The sequence below is a fragment of the Neodiprion fabricii genome, chromosome 1 (assembly GCF_021155785.1).
Source record: "Neodiprion fabricii isolate iyNeoFabr1 chromosome 1, iyNeoFabr1.1, whole genome shotgun sequence".
In the NCBI taxonomy this organism is placed as follows: domain Eukaryota; kingdom Metazoa; phylum Arthropoda; class Insecta; order Hymenoptera; family Diprionidae; genus Neodiprion; species Neodiprion fabricii.
In genome coordinates, this window is record NC_060239.1 from 27,393,756 (window position 1) to 27,411,136 (window position 17,381).

General features: G+C 37.0%; 1 protein-coding gene across 3 annotated transcripts; it reads left to right on the forward strand.

The window, feature by feature from the left end:
- The first annotated feature begins 214 nt into the window (after positions 1-214).
- Positions 215-17,298, forward strand: LOC124177001 (protein quick-to-court). 3 transcript variants are annotated; one of them, XM_046558994.1, is made up of 8 exons: positions 215-349; positions 8,081-8,519; positions 11,686-11,952; positions 12,058-12,543; positions 12,794-13,030; positions 13,128-13,223; positions 13,624-13,725; positions 14,660-17,298. In XM_046558994.1, exons 2-8 carry the CDS (start codon positions 8,091-8,093, stop codon positions 14,867-14,869), a joined length of 1,827 nt encoding a protein of 608 aa, XP_046414950.1. In that variant the 5' UTR covers positions 215-349; positions 8,081-8,090; the 3' UTR covers positions 14,870-17,298. The 3 variants fall into 3 exon arrangements, with proteins under 3 accessions (XP_046414950.1, XP_046414959.1, XP_046414969.1); XM_046559003.1 differs by lacking the exon at positions 14,660-17,298 and adding an exon at positions 14,240-14,644; XM_046559013.1 differs by lacking the exon at positions 13,624-13,725.
- The last annotated feature ends 83 nt before the right edge of the window (positions 17,299-17,381 follow it).

Sequence of the window (17,381 nt, forward strand, 5' to 3'; positions counted from 1 at the left end):
TGTCATTCTGGTGAAACTATTATTTGCTGCTTCGTCGCGAACACTTTTCCAATTAAAATCCCATATGATATTGTCCTTCTAACCTATACCCACCATACTATCAAGGAATAATGACGTAACTCGCAACGTAAAATGGCCGCCACCGCTGATTCCGCTCACCCCTCCTAGCATCAGCGTTGTACGTAAGCTCAGCCCCCCCCCTCCCCGTCCCAATTCGACCAGACATCAGTGTCGCGAAACCAGCCGACGATTCAGTTGACGTCTGCTATTTCTGACGTGTTGCAACTTCCGAGTTTAGGTCTGCTCAAAATTGAACTGCGTCTGTTTGTCCACGTGCTGTTGTGTTAAGGTGAGTTTGTCACGATAATAGTTTGGTAAACAAACCAGTTTCTTCTATAAAATACGTATGACAGGTCTTTAACACGCTTCAAGTCGGCTAGCTTGCTAATATGTAAGTAAACGTCCCCGTTACGCGAGCCTAGAGTAACTCGTATCGGTCACATTAACGTACCGCACCATTTTCTAGCGTAAGCGTAAAATCTTATCACGATATGCTTACGTTGCATATTTTAAGTGAATTCTTTTTTTGTTGACGTCAGTGGTCTTCCATAATAAAATGATGGATGTAGCTGTACTCTGGGTACGCGGTTATAACACCGTAAGAAAATGATAAATATGTTTGTTTATACCCCGTATCCATCGACCCCCCTCCCCCCGTTACTATACGCTTAGACCGCTCAAAGAGTTTCCGCTTATTTACCCGACGATTGAGGCTAATTATAAACTTAATGTTTCCAACACGTTTTCGGCCGAAGCGGACGCTGTAGTCGCAGAAATCACATTTGATAATGAAATGAACAACGCGATTTCCTAATCGGTTCATAGATTCTTGCTCCTCGGCTTGATGTGACCGATCCATTCGTTTTGTAGCTACAACATTGTAGTGTATGATTTTATAATTGATGTTTGTCACCCAAAGTGATTCTCGAAGTACCGTTATATTATTTTTACTGCTACCATAGACATCAGACCTCTTATATATGGAAATAGACCGGCTAGTGATCAATAGTGTATCTCAATATAATACTTCTATATGTTTCCTGGGAAGGTTGCCGTCGAAAATAATACGTCGTAAAGTAATTATTTCAGTTACTTAGAAGTAACCGTGCATGCATTCCGAGTTTCACGTTCACAGAAGGCCGTAATGCAAAGCCTAAGGTCCCACACTACATTTTTTTTCGAGAAAAAATACATGATATGATAAAAATACACGCTTATGCTTTATTACCCGCTCGTGCAACACTGTATAGCTAAACGAATTAAAATTGAAGAGTCGTGATTGTGGAGTATAGGTATACATATGTATACAACTTTCGTGAATTACCAATGTCGCACAAACTGCACGAGAACTGGATAACTCGTGTATCTACACAGCTATTGAAACTTTTACTCAAACGAGCGCAAGAAAAATACAATTTATATGCGTTACGAATAATCAAATTCCTAATTATGATAAGCTACTTATACTACTTTTAAACGTCCGCAATTTCGTGTGTAAGAATAATGTTGATGTATAAATGTATTTCAAACCGAAAATTTCTTCATAATTATTCGAAGCATTTATTTAGTTTGTTAATAACATGCCGATTAATCAAAACCGTTTCCATATATTATTGTAATTGCGAAATCTGGTTAAAACTCACCAAGGTACTGCAATTATGCAGTAACTTAAATATTCACGTATTAAAAATCAGGGAGTTCGATTAAAGCAAGTTTACGATTGTTCCTTATCAAAAAATGTCCTTGCTCTATAATCTATCAACCAATTGTCGAATCTCAAGGTGACATTTCAGTAGTAGAGAAAACGTTTAAAATCTTCTGCAGAGTCTTACGGAACTACAATTATTATTGCATTAGTGTATTTTTTTATTGTCTCCGATGAAATGGCCAATACTTCGAGGTGCAGACATAAGCCTGACAATAGAATCCTTGATAGAATATGCATTCAATTCTGCTTAAAACTTTCAAATATTACAGTTGTATGCAACGTGGCGAGTTGCCGCGCTTTCACTCTCCTTGTTTCTTGTTGTATACAGCTACATTATATGCAGGTATCTCTTCTCGTTTTCAATTACATTGTCGTATGTAATTCGCTTATTATTATTTGTCCCAGGTTTAGTTTTACCCTGTCGAGCAGCATCAGAACGTTTATACTTGTCTGTAAAATGCTTTTTAATTATTCTTCTATTGTGTGATTGAAAATATTGTTAAAAGGTTTTCAATTCAATGATTAGTCCCTAAGAATTGTCAGCGTGAGGGGAAGGTTGACTATATTTATTATGGTTTCTTATCAGTGCAACATAAATGCAAGAATCATTTCAACCACGTAGCAATTTGTCACGGCCCGCGGTAGTATAGAAAGCAATTGTTGTAAATGTAGTTCATTCCATTGCTTTAATCGATCAATTCCAATACAGCATTGATTTTCACCGAATTCGGCATACTTAAATATAACGTGAGAGTTACTGCATGTTTACTATCATACATCGAACAAAAATAAATCTTTGTTATTCGTTGTTCACGTATAAACTGAACAGATTTTACTATCCATGACCATTTCCTGCGCTCGTCAACTGGAGCGTTGTAAAACTTATTATGACCAGTGGTAGGTTGTCGATTTACTTTTTTTTTTACCCAGTCGCTTCACAATATCCAAGGAATTGCCGCTGAGTATTGGTTGTACTACTTATACCCTAAGTAATCATAGGTACGAATGTTTTTACCTCCGATCCGCAGGGACACCGCAATGACTATTCCAATTTCCAGGTCCCTTCTCCGTCTGTCGATTTTATAGCTTCTTTGTCGCAGCCAGTGGTTTTATCCACTTACTTTTTTTCTCGTATTTATTTTTTTCCCACTACGAAATGGGTTCATTGATCGTATAGCGTCCTATTCGAAACTCGAAAACTCGTGATATACTCTTCGACCCGATATAAACAAACCAATCAGAAATTTGCGGAGTTCAAGTCAATTCTAACAATCTTACCACTATCTCATCTCCGTAATTCTTTCGTCCTTACGATTTAAGAAAAAATAATTTTTTTACACGTACATTGATGCTTGATTCAGCCACTGTATAGAGATAACTTCTTTATTTTTTTGCCTTGAATCGAGTATAAGTATAGGATTATTGATATCACTTGTCAAGATTACAACTCCCGGTACATTCAGGTATGATGCATTGATTCAGAGTGCATAATTCGGTCAGTATTATACTTACACGATAATAACCACTACCACCAGCACAATAGTCGTCAAATATTCACGGTTCGTGACGTTGACGGCGTATTAACAATGTGGTTGTACTTAAAAATACAATACAATTCACATGAACAGTAATGTTCATTAATGCCTCCGGCTCGGGGGTAACTTGTTTTCGATCCGAAACAAAATGAAAGTTTGGAAGTCATTTTCGGGTACATAATTCGTATAGAATCGAACTCGCATTTTGTTTTGGACCGAAAACGAGTTAGCCGGAAGCACATTGCATTGATGAACATTACTGTAAATCACAAGTATAGTAAAAATTCTGCTCGCACGGTATGAAACTATGAATAGGCATTTATATTTTCATCAACCGAGCTCGACTGCGTTTGCAACTGTATAATATTTATATGTATGTATACGACTCTACGAAGCGTTTCACTTGCGTAATTTTAAACATGATATTATGTATATAGGCACAAGCGTGTAATTTTGCAATGTCTTACGGTTGATTATATCGAGCGGTGGTAATTATTTCATTATTCTCATGGCCGGTGAATGAAAACTCGGGTTGCGTGTATTTCGCAAACGATTCACCGGGGCGAATCACTGACCTGGGTCAATCTTCGTCCTCCCACTCTGTCCGCTACACCCTCGTAATCCGGCTTTGCGAACGTGACTGAGTGTCGATCAATATGTCCTCGACCTCTTCCGGAGCGTCTGCACCAGAAGAAGGGAATAATAGGTCGTTTCGAAGTTCATGAATCTTAAAACATGTATATTGTAAAGACGAAAGAACCTGCGCGCTTGTTTTCGTTGAAAAGTTCTAAGATTATATATGGGAGAGAGTTTGCACAAATAATCATCCCGCTTCCTTCGGCACAATTTAAATTGCGTGCAAGGCATCTGCAAGCACGTCCGTTCCATTCAAAGGCATTGTCAGTCCCGGAAGTGCATGCTCTATGTGAATCGGGTCTTACGGCTGGTCCACAACAGGGTCGATGAATATTAAACGTGTAATCTAATATACCCATCGAGAGGAAACGTATAATGTATGAACAATGTTCCAGCGAGCAATCAAATACATCAACTCGATCATCGGTTGTGTATATGGAAATTCAATTTCTTCAATATCACACACACGCATAAAATCAACGTATGTATCATGATATCGTTAATTTATTTCAAAGGACGCATATTCATTAGTTCAACGAATATCAGCGATAGATAAAATTGCTATAAACGATAATGGATATGTATCGTATGTATCTACCACTTTTCGAAATATCTACTCTTCCCACGGTCTATAAAATTCTTTACAGGTCCTTTGTTCCATCTTGATACTGTTCAGTACAGTGTCTCCGGTCTCGGTTGGCTGCTGTTTGGTCAGTGTACGCTTGTAGTACACTGTAAATGAATGCGTAGCGTTGATTGATTTGTTTTTTTGTCGACATTTCTTGGGAAATCTGCAGCTTTTGGTCGAATAATTTTGCCGCGATATCCGCAATTTGAAATGTATTGGAAACTATATAATTTGCCTGAATCGAAGTTGCGCCATTAGCAAGCACATAAATTGGGACAACGTCATTCATTATTAATTTGTATATTCGAGCAGGTCAAGTGGTTACGAAAATTAAGTATACAATTTACGTAAAATAAACTAAAACTTTTTTTTACCATGTTTTATCGTGCGCTTATTCGTGTTGAGTCGTCTTCTAATATAATTTCTTCAATCTTCCTTTCAACATTTAATCTGTATTTCTGAACGAAACCGAAACTAAACGTGTGGTGCTAAAAGTTGATCCCATCGTTAATTTTTACTCTGTTTATAAATGAATTTTCGGGGTTTGATTTTCTATCCCGACTGGCAATGCGATATATTTACGATTCAGTTCGATCTATCTCGAAAGTTCGTGAAATATTAACCTTGGAATCAGTCGTGCAGGATTCTCGTTTCGAAACCGCAAATCGTGATCAACGAAGCGATCCGGGCGCAATTTGATATTTGTGATAGTTTTATACAAGACGCACCGAGATCTAATAGAAAGTGCTCGAACCAATCACTTGTCCACAGTGGCCGAGTACTGTAGTTTACTGTGTCTCGTAGTGCGCGATTGTATAAAATAATTACGTTTTATTCTCACCGAAAAGCAATCCAACACGTCAACAAAAGCTTGTGGTCATTACACAAAACTTGGTCTTGCATACAAGTAGAAGCAAACCCCTTTTGCCCAGTCGCTATGTACAAAAAAGAACACCTGAAATCGCAATTTTTCGGTATCACTGTTTTTTTTCTCTAATCGTTAGCGGGGTTCATGGTAGTCTGAATTCAGAATTTCGACCAGATTCTGCAGTAGCTTCAGCCGCCGTCTTGAATTTATGGTTCAACTGGGAACGTATCAATCGCAGACAAAAAATTGATAGCACCTAACTTTTGGAGGATTCCAAAAATTTCCTACCAGTTTAGATGTGACCATTTTTAGTCAAAAGTTGAAAATAGGTAAGATATTTGACAAATACTAATTCCCCATTAAATTCAAAATAGCGGCCGAAGCTACTGCAAAATCCGGTAGAAAATCTGGATTCAGATCCCCCCCTCACCCCCCCCCCCTCTTAAACGATTAGAAAAAGAAAATAGTGCAATCGAATAATTGCAATTTCAAATGTACACATCAACTGGACTACTAATTTGACGCTGGTATTTTTGATTCAAACAAAATGACGTTTGTCAGAAATTTTAGCTGTCAGTAATAGCTGTCGTTGATACGAGGAGCTTTGCGAAGTAACCAACGATTGTACGCATGTAAGACACCATAGTTTTATTTTCATTTAAAGCTTTCAATTTTAAAAATGATTCACAATTCTTTACTCCGCTCGTTTTACTCGAGATGAGGTTTTATAGATTCTATAGTTTCGAAATTTTTTCTACGTTTTACATGAAATTTGGCATAAATACAGTATAGATTCAGTAGGTTTTGATAATTGTATCGAATTTTAGCTGCATGTCTTCAATTTATAACTCAGAAAGTGTAATTTGGACATAAATCATTTTAGCTCCTGCGAAAATCACGTATGTATTAAAATAGAATGTACCCATTAATGTTGTATTATCGGCTTGGAAGTTATCGTATGAAAAGTGTTCAAACACGTCGTTCCAAGTGAAATGAGTACAGCTGATCAACAATTATGCACCATCCTTATAGAATCTATGTAAACTCTATCATCCGTATAATCGTTGAGCATTAGCGAATGTTCTCGCGTATCAGTAGACTGAGGGAAAGGAATTCTTGATTCAACAAAATAGATTTTGTTGGAGTCCATTCACTTCAATCTAGTAATTCTTTATTTGTTCCAAATACGATGCCTATAATTCAACGATTTCGATTTAGCTAGTAAAATGATCTAGTCAAGCGAATTCCTTGATTCAACGAAAGCCTTTCTTGTCGCGATCAAGTGAAGTATTGATTCGAGTAAACCTTTCGATGTATTTCCGAAATTGAGTTCACTAAATATCATTTTAATTGAACTTTATGTATTTTTCCTTCAAGTCGAATATTGGTTGACAGTAAAAATTAGGTACTTCGAATAAAATAAGTGCATGAATCTAGCCAACAAAATATTCACATCAATTGAATGCCAGACTTCATCAATCTAACCGGAGATTGTTCGGCGTAACTGGTTTAATCGGTTACACTAACTTGTACACGAGGTAAAAGAAACACCACATGCTTTCAAACAAGTACAGAATATATTCATCATAAATATCAGTATGCTAATGTTATGAACGACCACTAGGTGGCGAACTTTCTCGCTACGGAAGTAGCTTCAGAGATACTTATAATACCAGGTACTCGCGCAGGAAATCACATATCGGTAGTGTAAGAAAAATTTGTCGTCAGACCTGTTACACCCGCAGAAAGCGTAATGTCGAGTTTCGAATCATCGCAATTGATGTTAATTCTAGATAAACCAGTACCATTGACACATGTTCAATTTATACTGCTGCATATACAGCAATAAATTTTCGGGTTTTTATACACCAATTGTCGTGTGAATCCCGCAAAATTTTGAGTCAACAAATTTATAAATAATATTATTCGATGAATATGTTTCTTGCGTTTGAATAACTCTAATGTTCAGTGAATGTAAAAAATATTTGTTACAACAAATTTTAATACTTGTTTCAACCATTGAACTCTCTTGACTTAACAAAACATTGTATTGAAAGAAGCTCAATTTGTTTTGATACCAAAATTTCGAAAATATTTTCGAAACAAAACTATTACGGTGCGTTCTGTCTTATTTGTAGTCATTCCAATCACACATTTTCTTGTTACAAAATTCACGTTATGGCAAGGAATTCGCGCCACGTTATTCCGTTTGCCTCATTTGACTATAGAATTTAGTTGAATCAAACGAATCTCACTTGACTCTAATAATCCTTCGCCTCTATGTAGCAGCTATTGTAAGTTAACTTGGGGATGAAGCACGAAAGGGTGATCGCTCCCATCTCCCTAATTACGTAATAATTATCTGTGATCCGACTGACAATTACGCGACGAAAACAAAGTGAAGAAATTGAAAATCATTTGGTAATTAATCTATCGTCGAAAGTTAGCTAATTCGTTTCACGAATTCCCGCCGAGATCGTCTGCGCGAACCACAATGTAACCAACGATCGTCGTTCCGAAGTACAATTCTACTAGAATGATTTATATCTGATTCGCTGTGCGATCATACTGTACACGAATCCGCGAATGGATCCTCTTGACTGATAATAATTCCAGTTGACGATATAAAATTAATTTTTTCACAGCGCATTCAGCATGAGCTGGACCAACAGAATGGCTCGTCACGGAAGTGAACGCTCGCTCCAGTCGCTGAGTTTAACTTCGGCCCGGAATTCTGGGCAATCTTCCGCCCCCGGCGTCCCGGATCCCCCGGGTGGTATGCCCGGTACCAGCGTGGTTGTGAAGTCGCCCTCGACGCCGGCGAACGCCGCCGTGTCTTCGACGCCCTTGCAGACGCCGTCCCCGACTTCGGGCGAAAATTCGCGCATCCCCCGGCCATCTCCGGCGCCCCTTCGACGCGCCGGGAGTTTACGCGTGCGCGGGGAACGTGCCCTGGCACACCAGCATCACAGGACCCCCGTGGGTTCAGCCGTCCACCACCTCCAAGGGAACACCAGGCACCCGCAGGAGTTCTTCCCCGCCATCACGGAGAATGGAGTCAGTTCGCCCCGGCACCGATCTCTCGTAAGTCTGATAATCATTGATGTTGTGTCATCGCCGTTCCATCGACAACGCACACTTTTTGTAACAAATACTTCGGGTATTGCAGGGTACATTCGCTACCAAAGGGTACCACATACATTCCGTTGTGGTTCTATTGCGCATACCTTTTCTCGAAGGTTCTATAATGTATCCGTTTTTATACTCATCCGTGAATAGCCGTCGACAATTTTTCTCGTCGCAAATATTCTTTGGATAATACACATCACGCTGCAATTTATTTTACGTTGTATAAACGGGAATGCATTTTCACCCCACCTACATCTTCTTACGTATCCACCATTGCAGCTAAGATTACGCGGTGTTGAATAGTGTGATCAGTTACAAACGATCAACGATGTTTGTAAGATATCAACGAGACGAGGAATCGGAATCTTTCCTCCGACAAACAAACTGAACGTTCAACGTTTGATATTGTGTTAATATACACAGAGAGAAAAATGTAATACAGTGAAGTTTATTTTCTTGAAAGTTCCACTGACCGATCGTTATAATTGTTACCGGTACTATACACAGCCGACAGCGTCAACGACCGTTCGTAATTAACTTGCGTTAATTAACGCGGAGCCCAATTACTTACTGGCAAGGTATACATGTGTAATGCTTATGAAGTAGATGACTAACTACTCACTTGACAGAATACGTTATCAGTTGGAATATTTTTTTCTAGATTCACATTTCAAGTAAGCTTGTAGCATGTTTTTTTTTTAGCACCGTTGGTATATTCTGCATTAATCATCTGTCCATTAATTTAATTATTATTTTATAACTATCTGTCGGACGTTTTTCGTCTCTTTGTGATTAAAGTCATTGCCCAAGAAACGGCGGATTGCGGTCTAAATTTACGCCGAAAACGTTCGTGCTCGATCCAAATTGAGTAAAATTACACCGTGTGTGTGCACACACACACACACACACACACATCAATCTTCATGTAGCTATAATCACTCGATCGAGCTATGACAGCCACTTGTAGCTCGTGGAGCAGGCACTTTCGTTTTAACAGGTAGTATAACAATAACAACGTTTCGAGACTCGCTGACTTAATAGTGAGTTATTTTGATGACAGTGAAACGATACACTGCTATCTAGATCCTCATGTAAATTCGAGCTGTTTGAATTTCGAGCGAATACACGAGATCCCAGTAATTACGGTATGTGATTGATCACACGATAGCCTCATCGATTTGACTCAATGAACTTGAGCTTTTTAGCGAAGTAGCATTAACCGAAAACGATTTTAATGCTTCAAACTTTCTCCAGACGTGTTATACAAACAGCTTCACTTGGTAAAACCATCTAGTCTAGTGCCGTGAATGGCTGTATTAGCTAACGAATGAATATGAAGCTATAACGCATTCACGGTGTGTCCGTTTCTTCGTCTATGATGAAACGTGCAAACAGAATCTTTAACAGCTTAAGAGATCTGTACGGCAGTGAGTTATCAATGCAATCTGTTGATCCTACGTCGGCCTTGTAAGGTTCAATAGACGCTCTCGGACGAACGAATGTTTCTTTCACGAGATTTATGGACCTGCTAAGGGGATATTCGCGTGACTGTAATAAAGATTGATATATATATATATATGTATGTATGTATAAAGTTAACGAGTATAGATTTGTCATAAAAATGTTGAACTCTGTTGTATTGAAATTTATACATGAATTGATAAAAGTGAACTAACTACCAAGTATAAAAGATGGAAAAAGAAGTTTGAGAAAAGTTTTTAAAACTTTGGAAGTATGGACAGCTTCGTATATCTTATAGACACATACGTATGCTATATTCCTTGGCGGTTGTGAGACTCAGCCTGGGAACTTCTGACCTCCGACACGAATCTCTGCTGCGTCGGCGCAATTTTCATCCCTTTGGCTTTACTGACCTATAAGCATACTGACGGTGTATTAACGTTACACTACTTTAGTATGCATGAAGTTATTACATACGTCCAAACGCGCATATTCCGTGGCACTTTTAAGCGAACCGTGTTTACCGTTCTACCATCTATGCAAGAAGGCACAGTCTTTATCGTGATTAAAAATCATCGTCGTCAAAAGAATTGCGCAGTTTCATTTTTAACGTTTAATACTTAAAGTGCGAATAATTATCTTGTATGTATCCATGGACGTTTTTGACGATAAATCGGGTCCTTGGAGGTGTGCTTCTGTAAGTGGACGTATAGTCAATCTTGCATTCGAATTAGAAATAAATGTTATCTTATATTTCATGCCATGTGTATCAATACTTTTGAAATCGTGTTGGAACTTGACGATTATTAACTTAATAAGGTCAATAAATTATTTATACAGTGGTGTATATGTGAACGAAACGTATTTAGTTTATATACATTGAAAATGAAATATAAAAATCTGTATTTTTGCGTACCATAATTTTTCCTCCCTAGATTTTGTTGCTTCTAGTCGAATATTCAGATTTCAAATATCTGCGGCGGTAATTTACTATCAAAATTTTATCTCCAACTGATTGCAATTAGATTTAACATTAACAATGCACAACTTGTCGAACACATCTAATGCTTGAATTTTTATGCAAACATTTCAACAATCTAATACTGTATACGCTTTCCGATCTAATTCCTTTAAATGGATTTACATTCTGTCGATGCAGTTTGTCAAACGGAAAACGATGTCACTGACAATGAATCGACTCAAGCAACGTAAGGTACATTTTACGTTTATCATTTTTTCTAAACTCTTACAGGGTTCGTATATTCTGTTAAAAAATATGCGTCACAAAACTGTGTTTCACGATGAAGTAATCATGCGATTTTCACGTATGTATCGTTACGTATGGTTTTTATCTAGCGCAGTATGAGGGACTGCTGATTCAATTAGCAGCTTCGTCTACACTCGAGTACAGCGGTAATGCAATTACTTTTTTATACGTTTAATGTACTCAGTGGTCATAAAAAAATAGGATGTCGAAGCGCATTCGTTTGGATTTCGTACGTCAAGTTGAAAACAGCGCGCTGTATGTAAATCAGTATCTGTATTTCACTGTCATTTGTCTTCCTTTTTTTCCCCGCATAAAATTGTCAGTTCTGATATCCTTGCGGCATGTATGGAATCCGAGTTATTCTTTTCCTTCATTCTTCTTGCATAATTGCAGAGTTTGTCACTGACACCAGTGCGGCCGCGAAATAGCAACGCGGCCGCGAGCTTGGGGGCTGATGACAGCGATGCAGATAGCCTGAAAAGCTATGGGAGTGCTTGCAGCACCGCAAGCGCCTGCGATCATGCACTGTTTGCACTAAATGGTACGACTTGGTCTGGGAAGTCACGTAAATATGTGGTACACTGTTCCAATCACAATGGTGATACGGAACGGTATCTTACACCGACTCAACGTGCTGCTCGACAGATAAGGAAGCTTCAAGTAATTGAGTAACGTTTGTTTATTTTCAACCAGACAAGATTATTCTCAAATATTTTTTCACGATCGAGTTATTTCATTTATTATCAATATTTCATTACACTGTAGACTCTTTTGACTGATGCTAAGAAGGAAATCGAGGAAAAGGATCAAGAGATATTTCGCCTGGCTAAGGAAGTTGTGGAACTGCGTTTGTACAAAGCATCCCTCAACAGTCCTGACGATAGAACAGACAGTAGCGATGCTTTGACTGTTCGAGAGAATAATCTTCTGTCTCCTGAATCACCTTGCAAAGATCTTCCGGATGAGGAGTGCCTCAAGTCTCCCATTAACCCAGAAAGTCCTGAAAAAATTAATTCCTCAGACCTACCTTCATCGTTGGCGGATTCCGGACACTTTGAAGACAGTTCGGTTCATTCCAAGGATTCTGCCTCCTTTCCTCCTACTAGTACCAACTTTTCAAACAGTAGACAAAATAACGAACGCGATGAGGAAAGACGAAGAATCGTTAATTTGTACGAAAGCAGGATTGAGGAGATGCATCGCACGCATATCGACGAATTGCAGACCCTCAAACAAAAACACAATGACAAGGTGGGTGCTATAATGGTATTACAGAGGACATTATAAAGGAATATGCATGTTTTTATTCCGATTGGGCCAATCACGAATTCCTTGGGAACGGTTATATATAGATAGTCAGCACTAGCAAATGATACTAGGTTTCCAGGTATGGTCTATGTAACTTGATAGACTTGACATTTTTTATGTTTTATACAAACATTATGGAAATTATACTCAGATATGAAATTATCTCCTTCACTAATCATGTATTCAACTGTAGGTGGAGAGTCTTCTTACACAGCTATCAGAAATAAATATAAGATATTGTGAAGTTCGTCCGAGTATGGATGCTGCAGAAACACGAACTCGTGAGTTGGAGACCGAGCTAGAGGCTGTGAAAAAAGAACTTGGTGAACAAAAAGCTTTACTGGATGAGCAAGAGGAAAGGAATAAACAGATGTATCTGAAAATGTATGCCAAAGGTCAAGAGGCAGCTCGTATAGAACATGCTGACCAGGTATGAAAAATTTTTATCATTACGAACTTGGATCTTTGGATCGACAAGTTGATTAATTAGAATGAATGATGTGTTATTCGTTTAATCCCTTTTCCAGATATTAGAGCAAGCGCATCAAACTCCGTCGAAAGTATCTGTACCTGAATTACTGCAGCAGTTAACCATAACGAAAGCCGAACTAGAGAATATTAAGGTAATATTTACGTTTGTACGATCGTCTGTGGAAAATCGTGTGAAATTTCAGGAGAAAATATCTGTTTGTTTTCGTCTTGTGATAAACTATATTGGGTGTGAAAAAATTTAAACGTTAATAGAATGTTTGCGATACGTTGGGATAAACTGTAATTGAATAAGCTAGATTATTAACACTATTTTATGTATTGAGTATGGAATATTTTGGCAGTAATCTCACCTGAAAATCTACTCATAAAATAATATATAAAACCTCATAAATTTTACTCTACTTGTACGAATATTCAAATATTCATCACAGGAGCTTTCACTTTTGTCATTTATCTAACACGAATGTATTGTGGTATGTTACTTTGAAGCCACGATCTACTAACACCTTGCCAAATCGCCACTTATTACAGGATACAAGCTACACGCCTGAACCTCACATTTCAGCCGATAGTAGCAAAACTTTGTTAAGCGCTAAGGAGGCTGTTTCTCTCTGGGTCCTTGGCGTTCGTAAGGTCTGTATTCCTTACTCAACTGCCTCACGGATTTTGAATAAATTTGTTGCATCTTTCTCAACTTCTGTTCATTTTCAATTAAAGTATTTTGGACCTACATATATATTTTGTTAGATGAACAAACGAAAGGACTGCCAAGGACTAGGTGGCGCTATTTGTCAAATTATGAATTTTATTCCAATTTTTTATAAAAACTCTACCTCAACTTGCTGTAATATATCTCTCAGCATAGAAATGGTCGAATCTTTTACCACCGTAGTGACTTTTCCAACATTGTAATCAGTCAAATGATGGTTACTATCTCATTCGATGATATGCAAAAAGTAATTTTTAAAATATCCTTCATATAGATAAAGCAATCATTTTCCGCTTAGTCCTCGGAATAAATTACTTTTTAGTAGATTACAGTACTTTACAGTGTCCACATGTAAATATTGCAATACCAGCTGTATCAAAAAAAAATTGCATGTGATTGAGCACGGTTAATGTAGACATTTTTATCCTTATTCGGTAGATCTACTGCATCGAAAGCACTTGGAAGAAACAGCCTCTTATGGTCTCCTGGGTAAATTTTAGTTTGCACGCTTTCATAGCACTTAGTAGGTTTGTTAAGTTGGTTCTTTGTTTCTCTACCTAATTGTAATGATGAATGGTCGAGATTTTGGTGATTGTACAGAGCAAGAAAATATATTTAGTCAAAAATTATTTCGTCTAGGCCCAATGACGAATTGTAAGTACATTATAACGCACGGCACAAATTTAAGAATGGGAATTATACACTGTTATTGATGTGTAACTTTCAGCCAGTGTAGTATTTATGTCTTGTCATTTTTTTGCTTTGGTACCAGATGTAAGCTTTGATAACTAGTATGGGTAAAGATGATTACAATATTATACTTTATAAAGTAATAACACTTTTATAACACTGTATTAGGCAATGTATCGGCGCATCATAGAATCACGAAGCAGCCAAGGAGCTCTGGACCCTGAAATAACACTGCAATTCCTGAAGTCAGCAGTTTACTACTTTCTCACGGACAGAGAAAACCACAACGGTCACCTAAACGCTATTGAAAGTATCCTAGGTTTTACTGAAGCAGAGAAGCATAACATCGACAAACTTTATCGATCCCTTAGAAAATAATTACTACCTATTCTAAAACTATGCCTTCATTGTCGTCAATAATGTTAATAATGATGTATGGTGCTGTAGTTGTTTGCAGTTTACGGAAAAACTTCATTTACTTTATAGAGTATACTCACAGTAATATTACTTACTTCTTATCAACGATTTGTCAATCAACATTGTCAATTCTTTACAGCTGACTCTTGAGCCAAACATTTTTCTGATGTCTAGAAATGTATACAGTGAAATTTTCCAGAACATTTTTCATTTTCAAATCGATCAATTACTCTATGTATTGAAATTAGAAATGAAAGTAAAAATCAGTGAGATAAACATAAACTTGCTTATCCCGTCGCTCTAGACAAACACAGAGTATTTGGTGAAACTGGGCTACTTGAGCCAGTTGAGGCGAGTGGATCTTGTGCTACTTCTGTGGCATGATTTTTTGAGTATAAGTGGGTACCTTTCCCAAATATTCCTCGTATTAAACATGATCCAAACGTTACCATACTTCTAAATTTTTACTTTTACCTCTGTAAAATGTGATTGGACCGTTGGAATAAGGTTTATGTTCGAGCAAGGTTTCAAACGAAAGATACTGTAACTAAAAGCATTCATTCATTTCATGATTTTGATATTCCATCCCTTTTGGAAAAAACCTTCAACTTTCAGGTAAATTCGTAATGCCAACTCATAGATAATTCTAAAATCCCATAAGAAAAAAGTTGAGGGTATGCACCCCCAAGTTGAGGTTTTTTCCCGTCAGACTAACATACATAAAATTGACTAACGCAAATGTAATGAATATCTTCCAAATTTGACATAACTTATTACTAATTTAAGTGGGGAAAAATCCTGTTTTTGAAATCATTACGTGGCTACTAAGAAATTGAATTTGAATCTTAGTATTGTAATGAATGCTGTAAACGTTTGTGTTATTTTTATTTTGAATGCTATTACCATTTGAACTCTTGTTCCTGAACTTTGGAATCAGCACCAGACATCAAATTTTACTTTGCCGCTGCTGGATAGCGAGCAGTATTAATATTATGCATCTGTTTACTATAAATTTAGATGTAAGGTTCCGAGATTTAAAGCTACATCTTTAATTCCATTTACCGCATACATATCCGTAAACTGTTTTAATTTTACAATCGAAAGAAATGTCGCATTTTTATTTTATTGACAATCAGCTGTCACATACATTATAGTGAAAAGCATGTTATGTACTTTTCGAATCGTATGATAAAATATTCGGTACTTTGAATCAATCTCACTTATATTAATATATTACTATATAATGTATAATTTTGAGATTTGAAATTTTTGTGCATGATATGTAATGCTTATTCATATCCTGCTTATGAAGTACGAAAAAAAAACTGCTTTGCATACAGTTGCAAGGAGTCTATTTCATTAATTTTTTCAAAACCATGTTCAAAATAAACTTTAATCTTTAAGAAATATCCCTGCTTACAAAGTCCGACAGGACTTGATAGATTACGATTAGGTATTAAAGAATATCACGGTAATGGTGGAGAAACATGATACAAAGTGATAAGTCTGTCGTGTTTCTGAATCTTATTCTCTAATACTCTATCAGAATCTTTCATGTCGTATTAAACTTCTCCAGCAGGGATTACAGTGATTCCTAAAATGGCAATAGATTAAGTATATTTATATCTGTATTGCGGAAACGAGTATATCTTAATCAATCGGAAGTCTGGTGGTATGGCGTCCAGATAGAATAGAAATAAGAGGAGACTGAGGAAAATATTGTACCTTTAAATCTGTGTTTGTCTAAATATAACTTTGTTGCAGATGGGCTCACAATTACTGACAGATACTGTAATTATTTTGCAAGCTCATTCTGTTGCCGCTAATGGAATGAAAGTATATTCTTTCTTCACAGTAATTGGTGGGAAAAGTTTTTTTTACTTTTTATTTGAAGGGTACAATCATTTTATCAGTACTGATAAATCGAAGAGGCTGAAGTCAAATATATACTACCTAGCTAACAATAACAATCCGTGGTAATGATAAAATTTATTTTTATGGAACGAACAATATGTTGGTTTTTATGGTTCTTGGAATGTAAAGAACGGGGGCTACAATTTCAGTAATTGCAGTTTATAAGCTTCAATATTGATCTTAATCAGGTATTTATTCATTATCATGTGATTACGAACCCATCGATAATTTTTACATTAGGCTTGTGTATCCTTCCTATTTGAAGTATTTATGCACGAATATGTAGATCTAATTAGTTTGAAAGATGTGAGACCCGGTGTGGGAAAGCACAGAGCTTTTGTAAAACCCCAGCTGCTGAAAAGTATTTTTACTCCATTACTACTTAAGTAATTAAGATTATCATTAAGCAGCCTTTGACTGTATGTTACTAGTTTGCAAACTCTAACGTATGCAGATAAATAAAAGTATATTCTATATTGCTTTAGAAACATTAATGAACATTGCCAAAGAAAATGATTTACTCTTATTTATATTTCGGAAAAAATCCTTTTCATTTACT

What these genes read in the sequence shown, in the direction of transcription:
- LOC124177001 (XM_046558994.1), top strand. Translation starts at nt 8,091, where the DNA reads ATGAGCTGGACCAACAGAATGGCTCGTCACGGAAGTGAACGCTCGCTC. An exon ending in GTATAGAACATGCTGACCAG is followed by an intron (nt 13,031 to 13,127) that starts GTATGAAAAATT and finishes TCCCTTTTCCAG; the next exon opens with ATATTAGAGCAAGCGCATCA. An exon ending in GGGTCCTTGGCGTTCGTAAG is followed by an intron (nt 13,726 to 14,659) that starts GTCTGTATTCCT and finishes ACACTGTATTAG; the next exon opens with GCAATGTATCGGCGCATCAT.